We start from the raw sequence: 17,501 nt of genomic DNA, 5'->3' as shown, positions 1-17,501 counted from the left end.
TGATGAAATTGTTCTTTCAGCTCTCCTGAGTTACTTTGGCAGGTGAAATCCTCATGAATTATATGCCACTTCATTTTAAGATGAAAAATTGATGATAGTAAAGTACTGTCTTTGGAATCAGACCGTGCGGGGTTTGAGTCCTGGCTGTGGTGCTTCGTCTCTTGCTGTTCTGTTTCAACCCCAGCCGGTCTGACTGCAGCAGAGTCAACTGTGGTTCAGCCCTGACACTGACCACACGGAGCTGGCATCAGATCCTGCGAGTCCAGGGGTTCCCTTCTCACCCCACGTCCTCACGAGTGGTGTCTCCGGGACACCCGCACTTCTGACCAGCCAGCTGCAATTGGACAGTGGATAGAATGCCGGAAAGCACCATACACTTGGCCCTTAAACAGCATGGGTTTGAATGACATGGGTCCACTTGTACACAGACTTTTCTCGATGAACACAGTGCAGTCCTGTAAATGCATTTTCTCTTCCTGATGATTTCCTTAATATTCTATTATAAGAATTCGACACATCATACAGGGAACACTCAAAATACCTGTTAATTGACTTGTCGTTATCAGCATGGCTTCCAGTCAATAGTAGCTACTAGAAGGTTTTTGGGGACTTGAAGGTTACACGCAGACTTTTGAGGTGCGGGGAAGTTGGCATCCCTAACCCCGCATTGTTTGAGGGTCACTGTACTTAAAGTTGCAGGGTGTTGTAAAGGATGCATATAGGGCCAGGTTGGGAGGGGGCAGTGCAGGCCCTCAGAGCCGGGCACACCCCCCATCCTGACCCCAGTATGCTCATCAACTGGAAAGCTCTCCTGAGCTCTGCTTACAGAGTTTCTCTGGGGGGTTTTATTATGTAGTCATGGTTGACTGACTCCATCTCCACTGCCGCCCCTTCTCCCCAGAGGTCTGGTCCAAATTCCAACCCTCTAATCACAGGGTTGGTCTTTCTGATAACTGGCCCGCCCATCTCGGAGTTATCTTGGGGCCAACCTTGGGTCCTTTCATTAGCATAACAAAGACTCCCACCCCTCAGGAAATTCCGGGCGTTGTTGAAGCTTTCTGACAGGAAGGAAGAGCAAATGTGCTCATCATACATCAGCCTCTGTATACCACTGTCTCTTCATCTGGAAGATGAGGGGAGTAATACACACTTGGCAGGACTGTCCTGCAGGTTAAGTGGTGCTGGCCCTGGTCTCCCCGGGGGTGTGGCAAGTAGCTGCTTGGTGACTTGCATCATTGCCAAGAGCACTCCTGGTGACCGCATAGGAGCAGTCTTGAGGCCGCGCACTCACAGCCGCCCTGGAGGAAACCTGGAAAATCTATCAGATTTGCACAGAATCACACCCTACCTTTTCTAAGTGGATACAGATTTCCAGAAGATACTCTGGTCTGTAGTATCTTTAGTGACTCTCACTGTTTTCGTGTTTGATTACTGTAAACATTTTAGTTTAATCTCTGTAGCCTAGGAAATAGTAGGTCCTTCAGTGTCCCTGGGTTTTACTTGAATCCTCTCCTTCCGGTCGGTGCAGGAGCATTTCCTTTTCTCTAGGTCATGTTTCCTGATCTGTAGCACCTCTGGATTCTTAGCTGTAAAACCCAGGTCTGTGCTGAGTTTAGCCCCTGGTAAGGATGACAGGAATGTGCTTGTGTTTTGTCCCCTCCAGCATCCCTCACATTCTTCCTCGCTCTGCCCCTCCCCTGTCCCTCTATCTCCAAGAGCAGATCCCACTGCCTTGCCGCCTACAGAAATCCCACAGAAATCCCAAAGTCGCTGTTCTAGATCTTTCACCTGTATGCATGACTGGCAGTTCTATTCCCTGTGTGCTGTTGTGTGACAGTGTTGCTTTCTTCCCAGCTTTCAGAAATCTCTTCTTGCCTAATAACTTTTGCCACGTGTCAAATTACTACAATACTTACTGACTTAAAATCACCTTTTTTGCTTTGTCCACAATTTTGTGGGTCAGGAGTCAGGAAGGGCTTGTCCGGAGGGTCCTTCCGTGATCCACACACCATCAGTGGGTGTGGCAGGGCCAGAGTACCCTTCCCTGGCCTTGCTCTGGTATCTCTGTCTCCCTCCTCCACTCATCATCCTCTTTCTGAGCCTCTGTGTGGCTTCCCCTGGGAGTTCTGCGTCCTCGTTCTCATGTGACCAGTGGGTTCCAAGAGACAAGAGTGGAAGCTGCCATGCATCCTGAAGGCACCGCTGGGGGACAGTGACAGGGAGGCTCAGATCCAAGAGCAGGGGAGGGGGAACGTGAAAAACGGGGTGACTTGAACTCTTCGAATGCACGTTTCTGTTCTCATGTTCTCTGTTTCATCGAGCACGTTGTAGCTCCCCCTTTCCGTCCAGTGTTGAGGATCCATCACATCAGTGTCCTGTTCTGTAATTTCTCAGCACATTCACTCCTTCATTCATCAAATATTTATTCGTTTTTTTTACTATATGCCTGGCCCTATTAAGCTTTGGGAATTCAAGGCTAACAATTCACAAAAATTGTATATATCCTGATTTGGGGCTGGGGCACCTGGAGTAAATGATAGCCAACCAAGGTCAGAGGGTAGAAGATGATGGGTAGTTGGAGGGAGGAATGCTAATTTGGATATGATGGTCCTGGAAGGCTTCTTCAGAAGTGGTCTGTGAGCACGTATAGCCGGGGTGCAGGGGGGCAAAAACACCTGGTTCCGGGAGTCCCAGACAGACCAGGTTCTGCCAGTCGCCACTCATACAGCCAAAGGCAGAGGGGCAATTGGTGGTAAAACAGGAAAGGAGTTTATTTCAGTGAGACCAGCACCAGGAAGAGAGCTGACTAGTGTCTTAAGACTGTCTGCAAAGTGCTGAAAATACATCCAACGTCCAGGTTTGCATAAGACAAGAGTGGGACAAAGCTCAGTGGGTCTGTGCTGGTGGGCGGTGAAGGTCAGGTTGATCATTGTCTTGGGGGTCAGTCCTAGGTGGGGTCTTGCTGGCGTCAGGGCAATCCCTATTGCTTGAGGTGGTAGTTTCGGTTCCCACCAGGACATGCTCTGCCTGCTGAGCGTTTTGCTTTAGTTGAGAGATAAGCTGCAAAGAAGAGCTAATCAGTTAGAAAGTACAGACTGAGGTCAAAATAGAGGCAGTTGATGTCCTCTTTCACATGAACCCAGAGGGCGTGAAGGATGGAACCACGCAGTCTGGGAGGGGAGCGCTTCAGGTAGAGAGCAAGCAGTCAGTGTGAAGGCCTGTGTGAGGATGTTTGCCATGTTGCAGAACCAGCTGGAAGGCAGGGTGCCTGGAGTGAGATGAGCACGCATGGGGAGTGTGCAGGGCATTGGAGGCCACTGAAGGTGCGCAAGTGTTCTGCTGAAATGGGAAGCCATGGGGGGTTTTGTGTGAGGAAGTGGTACCATCTCATTTTCTTCTGTATTTTCTATTTTTATAAAATAGTGGCTGCTTTTGCTTTTTACTTTGTATAACTGTGGCACCGCACACCGTGTCAAAACCCGGACACAGACGTTTGTATAACGTGTATTTATTTCTGTGCAGTTCGACACACGTGCAGATAACTGTAATGACCGTAGCGGTCAAGATGAGAACTATCCCGTCAGCACCGAGATCTCCCTGGAGCTGCCCTCAACAGTCATGCCCGCCTCTGTCCTCTACCCGTGACTCCAGGCAACTGCTAACCTACTCTTACCTACACCGTGTCACTGCGAGAGTTTATGTAAAAGGGATCATACAAAATGTGACCTTTCAGGTTGGCTGTGTGCACCTCACATAATGCCCTTGAGATGGATTCAGGTTCTTGCGTGGATCAGCAGTTTGCTCCTGTTGAGTGCTGAGTCGTAGGGGAGGGGCACCGTTTGACCTTTCTCTTCCACGGCGACGTCATGGTTGTTTCCACTCTTGGTTACACGTACCATGAGCCTCCATGTGAGTAGGTTCTTGCGTGGACCTAAGGTTTGATTTCTCTGGAATAAATGTCTAGGAGCACAGTGGCTGGGTCATATGGGAAGTATATGTGTGACATCTCTGTCAGTAATGAGATGTCCAGCTTGTTGGCTTCCTTCTGGTATTTTATGTTGTCCCTGTATTTTATCCTGAGAGATGCATAGTGGTATCTCAGCGTGGTTGTGATTTGTGTTTCCCGAATGGCTCATCAGCCGCTATGTGTGTTTGGTATCTTGTGTGTGTGTGGTATCTTTTTGTGTGTTTACTTACCATCCTATATCTTTTTCACTGAAGTATCTCTTCTGTCTTATGCCCATTTTCTAAAATTGGGTTGTATTTTTTTTTAAGATTTTATTCTTAAGTAATCTCTACACCCAGTGTGGGGCTCAGACTCACAGCTGTAGGAACTTCTTGAGCTAGTCTTTTAGGTATGTTCAACTTGTAGCAAATTTTCTTGGTTTTCATTTACCTGCAAATGTCTTGATTTCAAGTTCTTTCTTGAAGCCTGTGTTTGCTAGATAGGGAGTTCTGGGTTGACAGTTCTTGTCTGCCATTACATGAAAATTGTGCCATGTCCTGCCAGCACTTGTGGTTTCCGAACACAGACTTGCTGTCGTTTGAATGTCCTAACTGCACAAGGAGGGTGTCACTGTACTCTGCTTTTATTTTTTTAATTTTATTTTGTATTTTTAAAATATTTATTTGAGACAGAGAGAGAGGAGGGAAGGGCAGAGGGATAGAGAAGCCCAAGCAGGCGCCACGCCCAGTGCAGAGTCCCACAACCCTGAGATCTCAACCTGAGCTGAAACCAAGACTGAGCCACCCAGACGCCCCTCAAATACTTTCAAGCTCTTTCTCTTTCCCTCCCTGGCCTCCTGTGACACACACATTAGATCTTTTGTTATAGTCGCATAAGCCGCTGAGGCTCTGTTGCTGTTTTTTTCCATCCGCTGTGTTCAGATTTGGTCATTTCTGTTGTTCTTCAGGTACAGGGATTCTCTCTGTCATCTCCATGGTTCCACTGACCCCGTCCAGTGAGGTTTTCCTTTCGTTAAGTTTTGTAGTTGAAAATTTTCCATTTACTTATTCATATCTTCTCTTTCTTTGCTGAGACTTCAGGGGTTTTTTCAGTTGTTTGAATCCTCTTCATGATTGCTCCCGTATGTGCTTTTATTGTGGTGGCAGTAAAGCCCTCGTCAGGTGACTCCCAACATCTGGGTCATCTCCTTGGTCCAGCTTCTGTGTTTCTTTTCCTCACTCTGCCTCCATTCACACTCCCCAAGGTGGGTACATAGGATGGTATGTATGAAATGAATAAGTGCCCTGTTCCCACTGGGCCTCCGCTAGTACCCCCTCAGCCTTGTACTCTTCCCCGCAACCCCCAGGGACCTGGGGAGGGCAGAGGGGTGGAAATGTGAGCTCTCCGCTGGGCCTTCTCTGAGACTGTCCTGTCCAGCATGAAAAGAGAAACCCCACAGGAAGACAGCTATTAAAATTCAAATGACACTGAAAAGCAGAAGATAAAATTACCCTCCCTTGCCCTGCCCAGAGGAAACCACTGGTAAAGTCCGGGAGCTGTTTCTTCTGTATTTTCTCCATATTTTCAAATATGCTCATACTGCTGTTTCTTATCAGTTTCATATGCTGCTGTTACTACTTTCTAAGGCACACGAAGGTCTCTGTTAAATTCACTGTTTCTCCATACGCGGCCACCATCACTGCCACCCCATCGTCTCCACATGATAATACGGTTTCTGCACAACTTTTGGTTGAATCATCAGTCAGTGTTTATGTTACCAGGACAGTGTACCTATTTCTCTCTGTGGACCCAGGAGTTGTACTGTGATCAGGGTTCTGTTTTCGCATAACCTTTTCATTCTTAGATGTAGGAGCTCTCGTTTTCTTTCTCTTGCTTTGTTTTGTTTCTGTTCTTCATCAGATATGCAGACAGTGGTCAGTATTATTTGTGTCTGTGGTGTATTTTGCTTTTGTTTCTGGAGCATTCTCTGCTCTGTCTCCAGTCTGGGCTTTTTGAGTTTGGTATATTTGAGGGTATCTCTCTTCCATGCTCATTACTGATTGGTAGCCTGGCTGAGTACAGGATTTTGAGTTGAAAACATTTTTTTCATAATTTGTAGGACATGCTTTTTTTTCTCTTCAAAGTTTTATGTCATCCTGATCCTTTTTATGTGACTTTTTAAAAAAAATATTTTATTTAAGTAATCTCTACACCCAACGTGGGGCTGGAACTCACATCCTGGAGATCAAGGGTCACATGCTCCACGGACTGAGCCAGCCAGGCGCACCTTATGTGACTTTTTGTTTATTTGTTTTGTGTGTACAGGCAACACTTCGTGAGTCTTAACCTCCTGAATGGGTCTTTTAAATTTCTTCTTTTCTCCTAGTTTCCATTTCTGCTTTAATTTTTCCCCTACTTTTTGAGGTACTGGTTTTTAGAAAGTAAGTGAAAGATTGCTCTGTCACCCTTCCATCTTGTGGTTGCTCTGTGGACCCGCGACAGTTCTCCTGTGTTGTGTGGTCTGCCACAGTCCACAGCCTGCCCTGGAAAAACACTGCTTCCCCAGCTCAAACCCAGAAAGTACATCTAGACCACAGACACCCTGACTGATCTCCATTCTTCTGTACTGGCTCCGAGGAACTGTCTCTTCCCGCTTCACCCCCCCACCCCCGTCTGGCTGGTTAAAAACACTGCTGCCCAGCACGCATATGTGTGAGACCCGAATAGCCACGCCGGCTTGTTACTGTTTCTTCTGCTTGGCGGCCGTCTGTGTCCTCCCATAGCCACACAGGATCCAGAAAGTTTCTGCCCTCTGTATACAGCTCAGGTGAAGAAAGAAGTAAGTACATTATGATGGATAAACTTCTGGACAAGAAGTAGGTCTACAGTTTTACATTTGAGAGAAAGCTTCTAGTTGAGAGTCCCTATCTGTTGTAAGCCCTTAGTAACTGTCAGGTGACGGGGGCGGGGGGGGGGTGGCTTACAAGGAAAATTCACTTCATACTTGTAGGATATTCAGCCACTTCTGAGTTCCGAGTAAGCTGCCGTGCTCCCGTACCTGTCTGGCCTTGGGTCACGGCATTGCCTTGTGGCCGTGGTCAGACCTGTGTATCTTGCCCTTTGGCACAGTACTTCCCTTTTAAAGATGGCTTAGGCCCTGGCATCACTCTTGCTGGGTTACAGGAACCTGGCGCATAAGAGAACCCAGGGAGTATTTGTTTAGTGAATCATAAGAAGAGGCCTACTTCTATTTGATGAAGGCTAACCGATCTTGTAATTATTTTCACTCAACGTATTATCGATGGTCTCATTAGTCTGAGGATGGATCCAGTTTCTAAGAAAATCTGCTTCATTGAGAGGTGACATGCCATAAACTTTACCTGTTTTAGGTACAAGATTCAGTGGTTTTGAGTGTATTTATAGACTCCCACAGCCATCCCAACGATCTGATTTTAGAATATTTCCGTCACCCTAAAAGGAAGTCTGTCTGTTGGCCCTCACTCGCCATCCTTCCCCCACCTGCAGCGCTTCTGTTTTTGTAGGCTTCCCTGTCCTGGCTAGCTTACGTAATGGGGCTGTTGCGTCTGCCTGCCTTCGCCCAGCATCCTGTTTTCAGGGCTCATCCCTGTTGCAGCATGTATCTCTCAAATAAATAATTAAAAATCTTAAAAAAAAAAAAAACACAAAGGCCATGCAGTGGACAAAGAATAGCCTTTTCAACAAACAGTGCTGTAACAGTCAGGTATCCATATGGAAGGGGCGCCCAGGTGGCTCAGTTGGTGAAGCATCTGCCTTCTGCTCAGGTCATGATCCCAGGGTCCTGGGATCGTGCCCCACTTTGGGCTCCCTGCTCAGCGGGAAGCCAGGTTCTTCCTTTCCCACTCCCCCTGCTCGTGTTCTCTCTCTCCGTCTCTCAAATAAATAAATAAAATTTTTAAAAAAGAAAAGATATCCATATGCAAGAAAAATCACCTTTAATCCACACACCTCTTACCACATGCAAAAACTCAAAATGAATCAAAGACCAGTGAAAACTCAAAGCTGTAAAACTCCTGATCGAAAACAGGACAGATGTTTTCCTACCGTGGATTAAGCAAAGATTTCCTAGATGTGACCCCAAAAGCACAATCTTTTAGAACAAAAGGATAAATTGAACTGCTCTTCACAAGATGCCACTGAGCAAACACAAGGACAAACCACACAGACTGGGAGAAAATACTTACAAAATGTAAATGTGATCAAGGATTTATATCCAGAACATAGAGTGAATTCTCAAAACTCAACAACGGAAGAACATTAAAAATTGGCCAAAGACTGCACAGACCCTTCACTGTAGTAGGTTTACAGGCGGCAGATGCACATGACAATGTGCTCTGCCTCGTCAGTCGTCAGGGAAATGCAGGCGAAAAGCCGCAGTGAGACACCACTACACACCTTAGAGGAACTGACTAAGATTAGAAAGACTGTACTGAGTACTGGCAAGGACGGGGATGTAAGGTGGCACAGCTAGATTGGGAAACAGTTTGTTGGTGTTTTTAAAGTTCGGCCTATTCCTGCAGTGTGATGTGGCCAGACTGCTGTGCATCCCACACTTAGGGACTCACCAGAGAGGACACCAAGACTTGTACGTGAGTGCTCCAAAACGAAACCAGTGTCAACAGAGGAATGGAAAAATAAATCAAGGCATATCCACACGGTGGGATACTACCCGGCCATAAAGAAAGAATCAAGCATTAATGCACACAGGAACTTAGGGGAACCTGAAAACAGTGCCGTTGAGTAAAAGAAAGCAGAGTACATAGTGCGTGCTTGCCCATCTATAAAATTCTAGAGTGTGACCTAATCTGTAGTGACAGAACAGATGAGCAGCTACCTGGGGACCAAGGGTGTCAGGGAAGAGCAACAGCTCAATGGGGTCCTCAGTAATTTTTTTAAACTGCAAAGGTTTCCTGAGACCTGAGTATATGGGGTCCATCGCCCTGTAGGGTAAGACGGTGCCCAGGCCTGTGGGATAGTGCTCCATTGTGCTGCTGCAGGTGTTAACGCAATCAACTTTCCTTCTCTTCCATATTTCCAAGTAGTATATCCTAGAATCTCAAGAGAAAGTCCAGTAATGTGTTGAACGTTGAAAGATCATTACATTAAATATTTAGCTTCCCCTGGCTAACTGAAGAACAAAACTAACAGAATCAGAACTTCATCTAGAAAGAACTCTACCTCTTTTTTTTTTTTCTTTTTTTTTTTTAAAGATTTTATTTATTTATTTGACAGAGATAGAGACAGCCAGTGAGAGAGGGAACACAAGCAGCGGGAATGGGAGAGGAAGAAGCAGGCTCACAGCAGAGGAGCCTGATGTGGGGCTCGATCCCATAACGCCGGGATCACGCCCTGAGCCGAAGGCAGACGCTTAACCGCTGTGCCACCCAGGCGCCCCAGAACTCTACCTCTTTATGGAAAAATAAATTAATGGTTAAGTCTTAGTGTGTTCATTAGAAAACACGAGACCCATTATTTATAGGTGCGCCTGCCTGTGAACAATGGTCTTATCATTTTGAGCTATGGGAAGCCTCTCTGGAATGGTTGAAGGGCTCTTTGTAGAGGAATCAGGAATGTTCCTAATGAACTTCAGTGTCAGGCAGAATTTGGGGCTTGCTCTTTGCTCCTAGTACCAAGAGTCTGGTGAGCACAAAGGAGGCGAGTTTCTTCTGGGGGACTCGGGGAAGGCTTCCTGGAGGAGGTCTTGTTTGAGAATCCCGCTATCTGTAAATGAGGAAGAAAGTATTTCGGAGAAAGGAACCACTGAGAGCAAAGAGAAGAAGGCTTGAGCCTTCTAGGGTTGTTTAGGGAATGGTAAGAGGTCTGGTCAGGAGTGTGGGAGTCGTGGAGAATGTGAGGAGAGAGATGGAACTAGGACAGGAGTGATCAGGTCCTTGAGGGCCTTCCCACTGTGGTGAGAGATGTGGGCTTGGTTCTGCACAGGGAGCACCAGGTGAGGGTCGGCAGGTGTTTTAGGAAGATAACCCTGGAGGCATTCCAGGGGGTCCCAGAGAGGGGAAGTTCAGAGACGGGGCCAGTTTGGAGGATGTGACATTTGGCCCTGACTGAGGACAGGGTAATGGGACCCCCCCCCACCCGCATTGGGAGAAGGTATCGAGGTCAGAGCGAGAAGAGAAACCCGCCGGAATTCTAGGCTCGTGTGGTGGTCCGCATCTGAGCCAGAGAACCCTGGCGGCACGTGGGTTTGGGCAGGAACGTGGGCTGGACTTTTCTGAAGGATATACCTTGATGAAGAGGCGCTTTCAATTTTAATAAAGTCTAATTTATCAAATTTTTCTTTAAAAAAAATCCTCTTGGGGCGCCTGGGTGGCACAGTGGTTAAGCGTCTGCCTTCGGCTCAGGGCGTGATCCTGGCGTTATGGGATCGAGCCCCGCATCGGGCTCCTCTGCTGTGAGCCTGCTTCTTCCTCTCCCACTCCCCCTGCTTGTGTTCCCTCTCTCGCTGGCTGTCTCTGTCTCTGTTGAATAAATAAAAATAAAATCTTAAAAAAAAAAAATAAAATAAAAAATAAAAATAAAAATAAAAAAAAATCCTCTTCCCACATTTCATGTTAATTATATTTTTTAAAAGATTCTATTTTATTTATTGTACACTTGATCCTCCCTTCTTCTCTAGATATCATTGACCCTGCGATCCTGCGCCCCGGACGCCTAGACAAAACACTCTTTGTGGGTTTGCCACCCCCAGCAGACCGCCTGGCCATCCTAAAAACCATTACAAAAGTGAGTAAAGGAAATGGTGTGTTTTTGTGGATGTTTATCCTCCTTTTAGATACAGAGAAGTATCTGTAGCCTTAAATACTTGCTTCCCCAAAGAAAAGTGGAATGATTTTGATAATTGAAGAGACTGTCCATTTTTTTATTTGCTTAAAATAAAAGGGATATTTAGAGTTAAATGGTCAACTGATATATTTGAGATTTTACTCTAATCACACTTCTTTGTTCTTTTAGATCTTTGTTACTTTAGAGAAATTGCCCTTAGAGAAATTTGAAATGGAATAGAAGCTTTTGGAGCTGAGAAGTGAATAGATACAGGCCCGTTAAAATATCCAAGGAAACTGAGTCTCAGTCACAGTGTCGAGTCCGTCTTCCATGTTTGTATATGCCAACTTTTTTTTTTTTAAAGATTTTCTTTATTTATTTGAGAGAGTGTGTTTACATGAGTGGTGGGAGGGCCAGAGGGAGAAAATCTTAGGCTGACTCTGCGCTGAGCACAGAGCCTGACGCTAGGCTCAGTCCCACAACCCTGAGATCATGACCTGAGCTGAAACCAAGAGTCGGACAAGATGGTTCGTGCCTTTATTTGGTTGCCACTAGTAAATGTTAAACCTTACGTGTGTAGTAGTCTCTTTCTGTATCAGCAGAGGAAGATTCCGGGCCGTCATTACTTAAAGCTGCATAGAGCAGTGTCGGCAGCTACTCCCGAAGGAGGGGGCACGAGGGTGACCAGCTTTGTGGGTGGAGGCCCCAGTGAGAGCAGTCTAGAAGGCTGCTGGGAGAAAGTGAAGCCAGAGGCTGTGCAGTGAGGCGCTCTGGACACGAGGCCGTCAGGGGCGCAGCAAAGAGGAGTGTGAGAACTGGGTCTGGTTGAGGGGCAAAGACAGAGGAGGAGAAGCTCTCCGCTCAGGCCGCTGAGTGGATGAGGGGCTGGGAATGAGGAGATGACGCTGCCTGCGGTTCTGGTGCTCGGTCGGTATCCAGGCACGAGTCAGCTTGGAGCCTGGGAGTTCGGGAGAGCCCTCTGGCCGCCACCAGCCCACAGCTGCAGGTCAGAGACATGAAGACACATGGCTTCAGTGCAGCGCTCTCGACCTAGGCGGTCTGACCGCCAAAGGCCCATCCCCGGGCAACGTCTGGGGACACTTTTTTGGGGCCCAGGCTGGGGTGATGGTTCTACCAAACCAGCTACGGTGCACAGAACAGCCCCACAGCACGAAGTATCCCACCCACAACGTCCATAGTGCCACAGCCAAATAACCCTGCTCTCGTTGTGTGTCCTTGCGTCTCTGCAGCCAGCGAGTTCGGTGACGAGTGCAAGCGGCGTTTCCATCCCTGCCCTGGGCTCTGCCCAGGCCTGTGTTAGTGAGGTGTTGCTTGCTTTGGTTAAAGCATGTGTGTACAAACACACGAGCATGTGCACGCACTCCTAATTTGTTTCCATGAGTTCCTTGTAGTTCTGATGGCATGATAATCCTTCCACTCTTGCCCCTGGGGCAGCACTAATTAAGGCAAAGACTGGAGGAGGCGTGCCAGACTGGAGCTGTGTGGTGTTCAGCGCTGCACAGTTTGGACCCAGAATGACCGGTCGCTGTTTCCCTCGTGTTCTCCTCTGTGGGCTGCTCAGCACCGCAGGACAGCCTGACATGTCCTTCAGCTAGAATCCTGGTGCTGTTTCCCATAGTTATTAGCCCTCAGACTCGGGTAAATGCTCAAAACACCCCACCTCAAAGGCAAAATTATTAAGGGAATAAGATAATAGAATATTGTGCACGTGAAGGATCTCTCAGTCATCAAGCATGTGCTAACTGCACGTGCTCCTGGTGGTGTGCGCTTGGTGAGGACGGGAAAGCCTCGGACACAGGCCTTCCCTCGGAGGAGCTCGTCTCCTAGACAAGGTGATACGCAGGTTTATAAAGCAACACTAGCACGTCCCTTCCTGTGGTGCGGAGGGAAATAGAGGGGCTGAACCACCCAGGGATTTCAGCTGCGTAAAGAAGAAAGTCTGCCAAGATATGGGCACCGGGTGCCCCGGGGGTGGGGTCACAGGTCTTTGTCCTGCTTCATCCGTGCCGTTCTGACCGCCAGCCCCACATTGTGGCTGGACCGGCTCTGCGGGGAGAGCTGTGGGCAGCTCGTCTCAGTGGGGTCGGTGGCTTGTGGTCCCTTAGGTCTGGGAGGCTGCAGGGGGCTTTGCTCCGAGTCGCTTTAAGGCAGCCGTATTGCTGTGACGGGATGTCTGCAGTCTCACCCGGAAGGAAGGCTGGACCACAGGGACATGGAGATTGCTGCAGAAGCAGCTGTCACTCACGCGTGTCAGCCAGGACGGGGGTCTGGTCGTTGAGGCTTGGATGCTTTCACACTTGTCTGCGTTCAGATATGGTGATGCAGAGTGCTTGTGTTTGTCGATGTCTGTGTTCTGTCAGCAGGGGAACACCACCGGCTGGCTGTGAGTGCGGATGTTCTCAGCGTGGAGCCCCCGAGGGTGTCAGGCTGGGCCCGACGTCAGGGGCTGCGCTTCTTCTGTCCACCACCTTGTATTCCCAGATGTTCTGTTGTGAGCATGCAGTATATGGGGGGGGGGGGGGGGGGGATTTTTTTTTTTTTTTTTTTTTTTTTTTTTTTAAGATTAGTTACCTGGTGCAAATGTGGAGGTTGAGGAGGAAGAGTGTAGAATTAGAGACAGTGGTCTTCGGGCAAGTTATGATTATGGAAAGAAAAAACAGAAAGACATTTTAATAGGAAAATCAGTGTGACTTTAAAAGGCGCTTTCTGCAGCACTGTGGTTCGGACTGTTCCGTGGTCGGTTCTCAGCATCTGTCAGTGATAAAGGCAAAGGAGGGCTTTCAGTGATTTCTTCTCTTTGAACTCAGTGGATATTTTTGCTTCAGTTAAGGGTGTGCTGCTTGCTCTCATGGGAGCCTCGGAACCTCATACACAGACCTGCAGGGGGAGGGTTCTCAGTGCCTGGGCGCTTGCCCACGGGGCAGACGGCTGCTCACCCTGCAACACCTAGCCTACTCTCCTCCTCCCTCTCTCACTCCATCCTCCCGCTCCCTGTTCCTCCCTCCCCTCCCGCCTCCTCCTCCTCCCGGGGCCTGGGATGTTCCCGTTCACAGGTCTGTGTGCACAGCTAGAGCCAGAGCGGGCAGCGGGACAGGACACAAAACCTCCAGTTGCAGGGGAAGTACACAGTCAGACCGCCTGCTGAACACGCTCTTCGCACATCTGCCCAAACTGAGAAAAAGTGGCATTTTCAGTGTTTACCCTTTCAGTTCCAAAGTTTGCCAGATTTTTACTCAAATTCCCCCAGATTGTTGTATATACAGTTTCCTCTTCTCCTATTAATACGTGAAATAGAAGGGGGGGATGACAGTAAAATACTTGGTCCTAGAAATCTGAAAAGACTTGTAGGTCAGAGCAACTTCTCAGTATCTTTTGGAGTCTGTTTCTTAAGAGAAAATTAGCAATAACAAATTACTTATTTTGATGTCTCTGGTAATGGTGTGGTAGCAAAATGCTTACCACCAAAACCCCCTTGGACAAAGGGAATTTTTTTTAACTTCTATTTCTTCCTTAATAAATGTAATCAAAATTTCTGTCAAGTGCTTTGAGATAATACATAGTCTTTAAAATAGCGGTAAAAATCCCACTAAAAGACCCAAATTTCCCCATTTATTTTTTATAGTGTGTCCCAGAAGACTAAAATAAACACTAATATCTCACCTAGAAACGTTATCTGTTAAATTTTCATGAGCTAAGAATATCAGATATAATAACAGGTAATGTTTATGAACCTCGTAACAGCAATCCAGGCATATTGAAATGTTCAGCTAGTTTCCATTTTAGTGATGAGCAGGATACAGACAGGTACATTTCCTTGTATATGTTCAGAGACTGGCAAGAAATTTCAGACTGGCAGTCACCATGTTATCGTGGTAAGATTATGTTAATTTTCCTTCCTTTATTTTTTTTATGGTCAACTATGTAAATAGATATCATTCTGATTCCAGAGTCTGTTATGTGACAAAGAATAGGTTTCTGATTAAATTTAGATGTAATCATTGAAATGAAAGTTACAGGGGTGCCTGGGTGGCGTAGTCGGTTGAGCGTCCAGTCTCTTGTTTCATCTCAGGTCCTGATCTCAGGGTCCTGAGATCAAGCCCTGTGTTGAGCTCCACACTCAGCAGGGACTCTGCTTGAGATTCTCCCTCTCCCTCTGCCCGTCCCCTGGCTTGTATGCTCTCTTTCTCAAGTAAACAAATAAATCTTTTAAAAAATAAAAAAGAGGGGCGCCTAGGTGGCTCAGTGGGTTAAACATCTGCCTTCAGCTCAGATCATGATCTCAGGGTCCTGGGATTGAGGCCCATGTTGGGCTCCCTGCTCAGAGGGGAGCCTGCTTCCCCCTCTGCCTCGGCCCCCCACTCGTGTGCGCTCTCTCTCTCTCTCTTTCTCTCTAATAAGTAAATAGTAAAAAATCTTGGAAGCAAATAAATAAAAAGAAAGAAAATTAATGGTACAACATGAAATACTTTTTGAACCCGTGTTCTATAACATCTAATGCTTAATCAGAATTATAGGAATAATAGTGTAAATGAGTCCTAGCTTCCTTTTTCTTAATCATGATAAAATATGTTTAACTTAAATTTACCACTTTAACCATCTTTTTAATTGAAGTGTAATTAACATAGTGTAGCATTAGATTCTGATGTACACTGTAGTGATTGAACACTTCCATATGACACCCGGTGCTCATCATGACAGGTGCTCTCCTTAATCCCCATCTGTTACATCACCCATCTCCCCACCCCACCCCCTCTCGTGACCATCAGTGTGTTCTCTAGAGTTAAGAGTTTGTTTCTTGGTTTGCTCCCTTCTCTCTTTCTCTTTTTTTCCCTTTTGTTCATTTGTTTTCTTTCTTAAATTCCACGTTTGAGTGAAATCATATGGGATTTGTCTTTCTCTGACTGACTTATTCCACTTACCATTATACTCTCTAGCTCCATCCATGTCATTGCAAATGGCAAGATCTCATTCTTTTTGATGGCTGAGTAATATTTCATCGTGTATATGTACCACATCTTTATCTATCCCTTGATGGACAGCTGGGCTGCTGCCATATCTTGGCTACTGTAGATAATGCTGCTATAAACATTGGGGTCATGTATCCCTTTGAATTAGTATTTTTGTATTCTTTAGGTAAATACCCAGTCATGCGATTGCTGGATCATAGGGTAGTTTTATTTGTAATTTTTTAAAACCTTATTGTTTTCCATAGCAGCTGCACCAGTTTGCATTCCCACCAACAGTGCACAAGGGTCCCCTTTCTCTGCACCCTCACCAGCACCTGTTATGTCTTGTGTTAATTTTAATCATCTGACAGGTGTGAGGTAATATCTCATTGTGGTTTTGATTTGTATTTCCCTAATGATGAGTGATGCTGCATATCTTTTTATGTGTCTTTTTGCCGTCTGGATATCTTCCTTAGCGAAATGTCTGTTCATGTCTTCTACCCATTTTAATAGGATTATTTAGGGGTTTTTTGGTGTTGAGTTGTATAAAGTTCTTCATATATTTATATATTTTGACATATAAGAAATGTCATTGGCAAATACCTCCCATTTGCAAATACCTCCCGTTATCTTGTTGTTTCCTTGATGGTTTCCTTCGCTATACAGGAGATTTTTATCTTCACGTAGTAATGTAATTTCACTTTGGCTTTCCCTTACCTGAGGAGAGAGAGCTAGAAAAAGCAGAGATCTGCAGCCAGTGTCAGAAACATCACTGCCTACATTTTAACCGTTGTAAAGTGTACAGTTCTTTGCCATTGGTACTTTCACATTGTTCTTGTTAAACAACACAATCGAACTAAATAATTTAAAGATCAAATTGGCATAACTCATCGATTCATAAATTGGTAGCGTTCCATCCAGCAGGTAGAAAGGAGCTCTGAAGAGCTGTAGGAAAAGAAAGGTTTTTTAAGGCAGAAAGGAGATTGGATGAGGAAGTAATTAGGAAGGACTATGTCGTTTCACACCAAGTCACCTTCCTAAGGGATTGGAAGGGTCCGTCACAGGGTGGGGGTATTGTCTCACTAGTGGGGACCTACTGGTTCTAGACCACAGGGCTGAAGGATCCCTTCCCACGTCAGGCATGCCCCTGCTGGTGGGGACCTGGGGCTGAGGGTCACCTTCTGGGAGAGGCTGAACCTGCAGTTGGGTTGGGTGTTAGGTCTCGGTTTGCTGACTGGGACTCAGCACAACTAATTCCGTCCATGGCCTTGTCTCTTTTTTAACAATTCCCCCACTTTTGATCTGATTGGTTCAGCCTACCTGTAGATGTGATCAAATTTAAGGCATTGGCGCCACACCCTGCTTGGTCTCTGAAGGTCTCTGTTTGCTGGTGCTCTGTGGTAAGCACAGGTCATGACCTCAGGCTCACGACTTCTAAGTGGGTCACTCTCTTCGTTCCTTTCCTGACTCTCCATTCCTAGGGAGCTTGTGGGCTTGGTGGTCGGCGGCCACGAACGTGCATCTGAAGCTTTTGAGAGAATAAAGCATGCTAGGGAGCCACCTCTGGTCGTTACAAGCAGGATAATTCCCACTGTCTGGAGTGGATTTCAGAGCCATGGTCCCCAAGACCCAGACCAATCAAAATCAAGTCAGAGAAAGACCCTGTTGAAGGAATTACTTTTGTAAGCTCGTTAAGTGGCTCGTTTAGTGACTTTATGTAGCCAAGTTTCAGCTTCCCGAGAAATGTGCAATACGCAGCATTGGCCAGA

At 46.6% G+C, this 17,501-nt stretch overlaps 1 protein-coding gene across 3 annotated transcripts in view; it reads left to right on the top strand.

Moving 5' to 3' along the window:
* NVL (nuclear VCP like) overlaps positions 1 to 17,501 on the top strand; it is a 114,886-nt gene that overhangs the window by 49,544 nt on the left and 47,841 nt on the right. For all 3 annotated transcript variants that reach the window (XM_034666592.1, XM_011228917.3, XM_034666593.1), the window contains one exon: positions 10,620 to 10,726. In XM_034666592.1, coding sequence (XP_034522483.1) covers positions 10,620 to 10,726 — 107 coding nt within the window. The remainder of the gene's footprint in view (positions 1 to 10,619; positions 10,727 to 17,501) is intronic.

The sequence above is a fragment of the Ailuropoda melanoleuca genome, chromosome 8 (genome assembly GCF_002007445.2).
Source record: "Ailuropoda melanoleuca isolate Jingjing chromosome 8, ASM200744v2, whole genome shotgun sequence".
Lineage (NCBI taxonomy): Eukaryota > Metazoa > Chordata > Mammalia > Carnivora > Ursidae > Ailuropoda > Ailuropoda melanoleuca.
The sequence above is the reverse complement of the archived record's forward strand: the minus strand, read 5'-3'. Positions and strand labels throughout refer to the sequence as shown.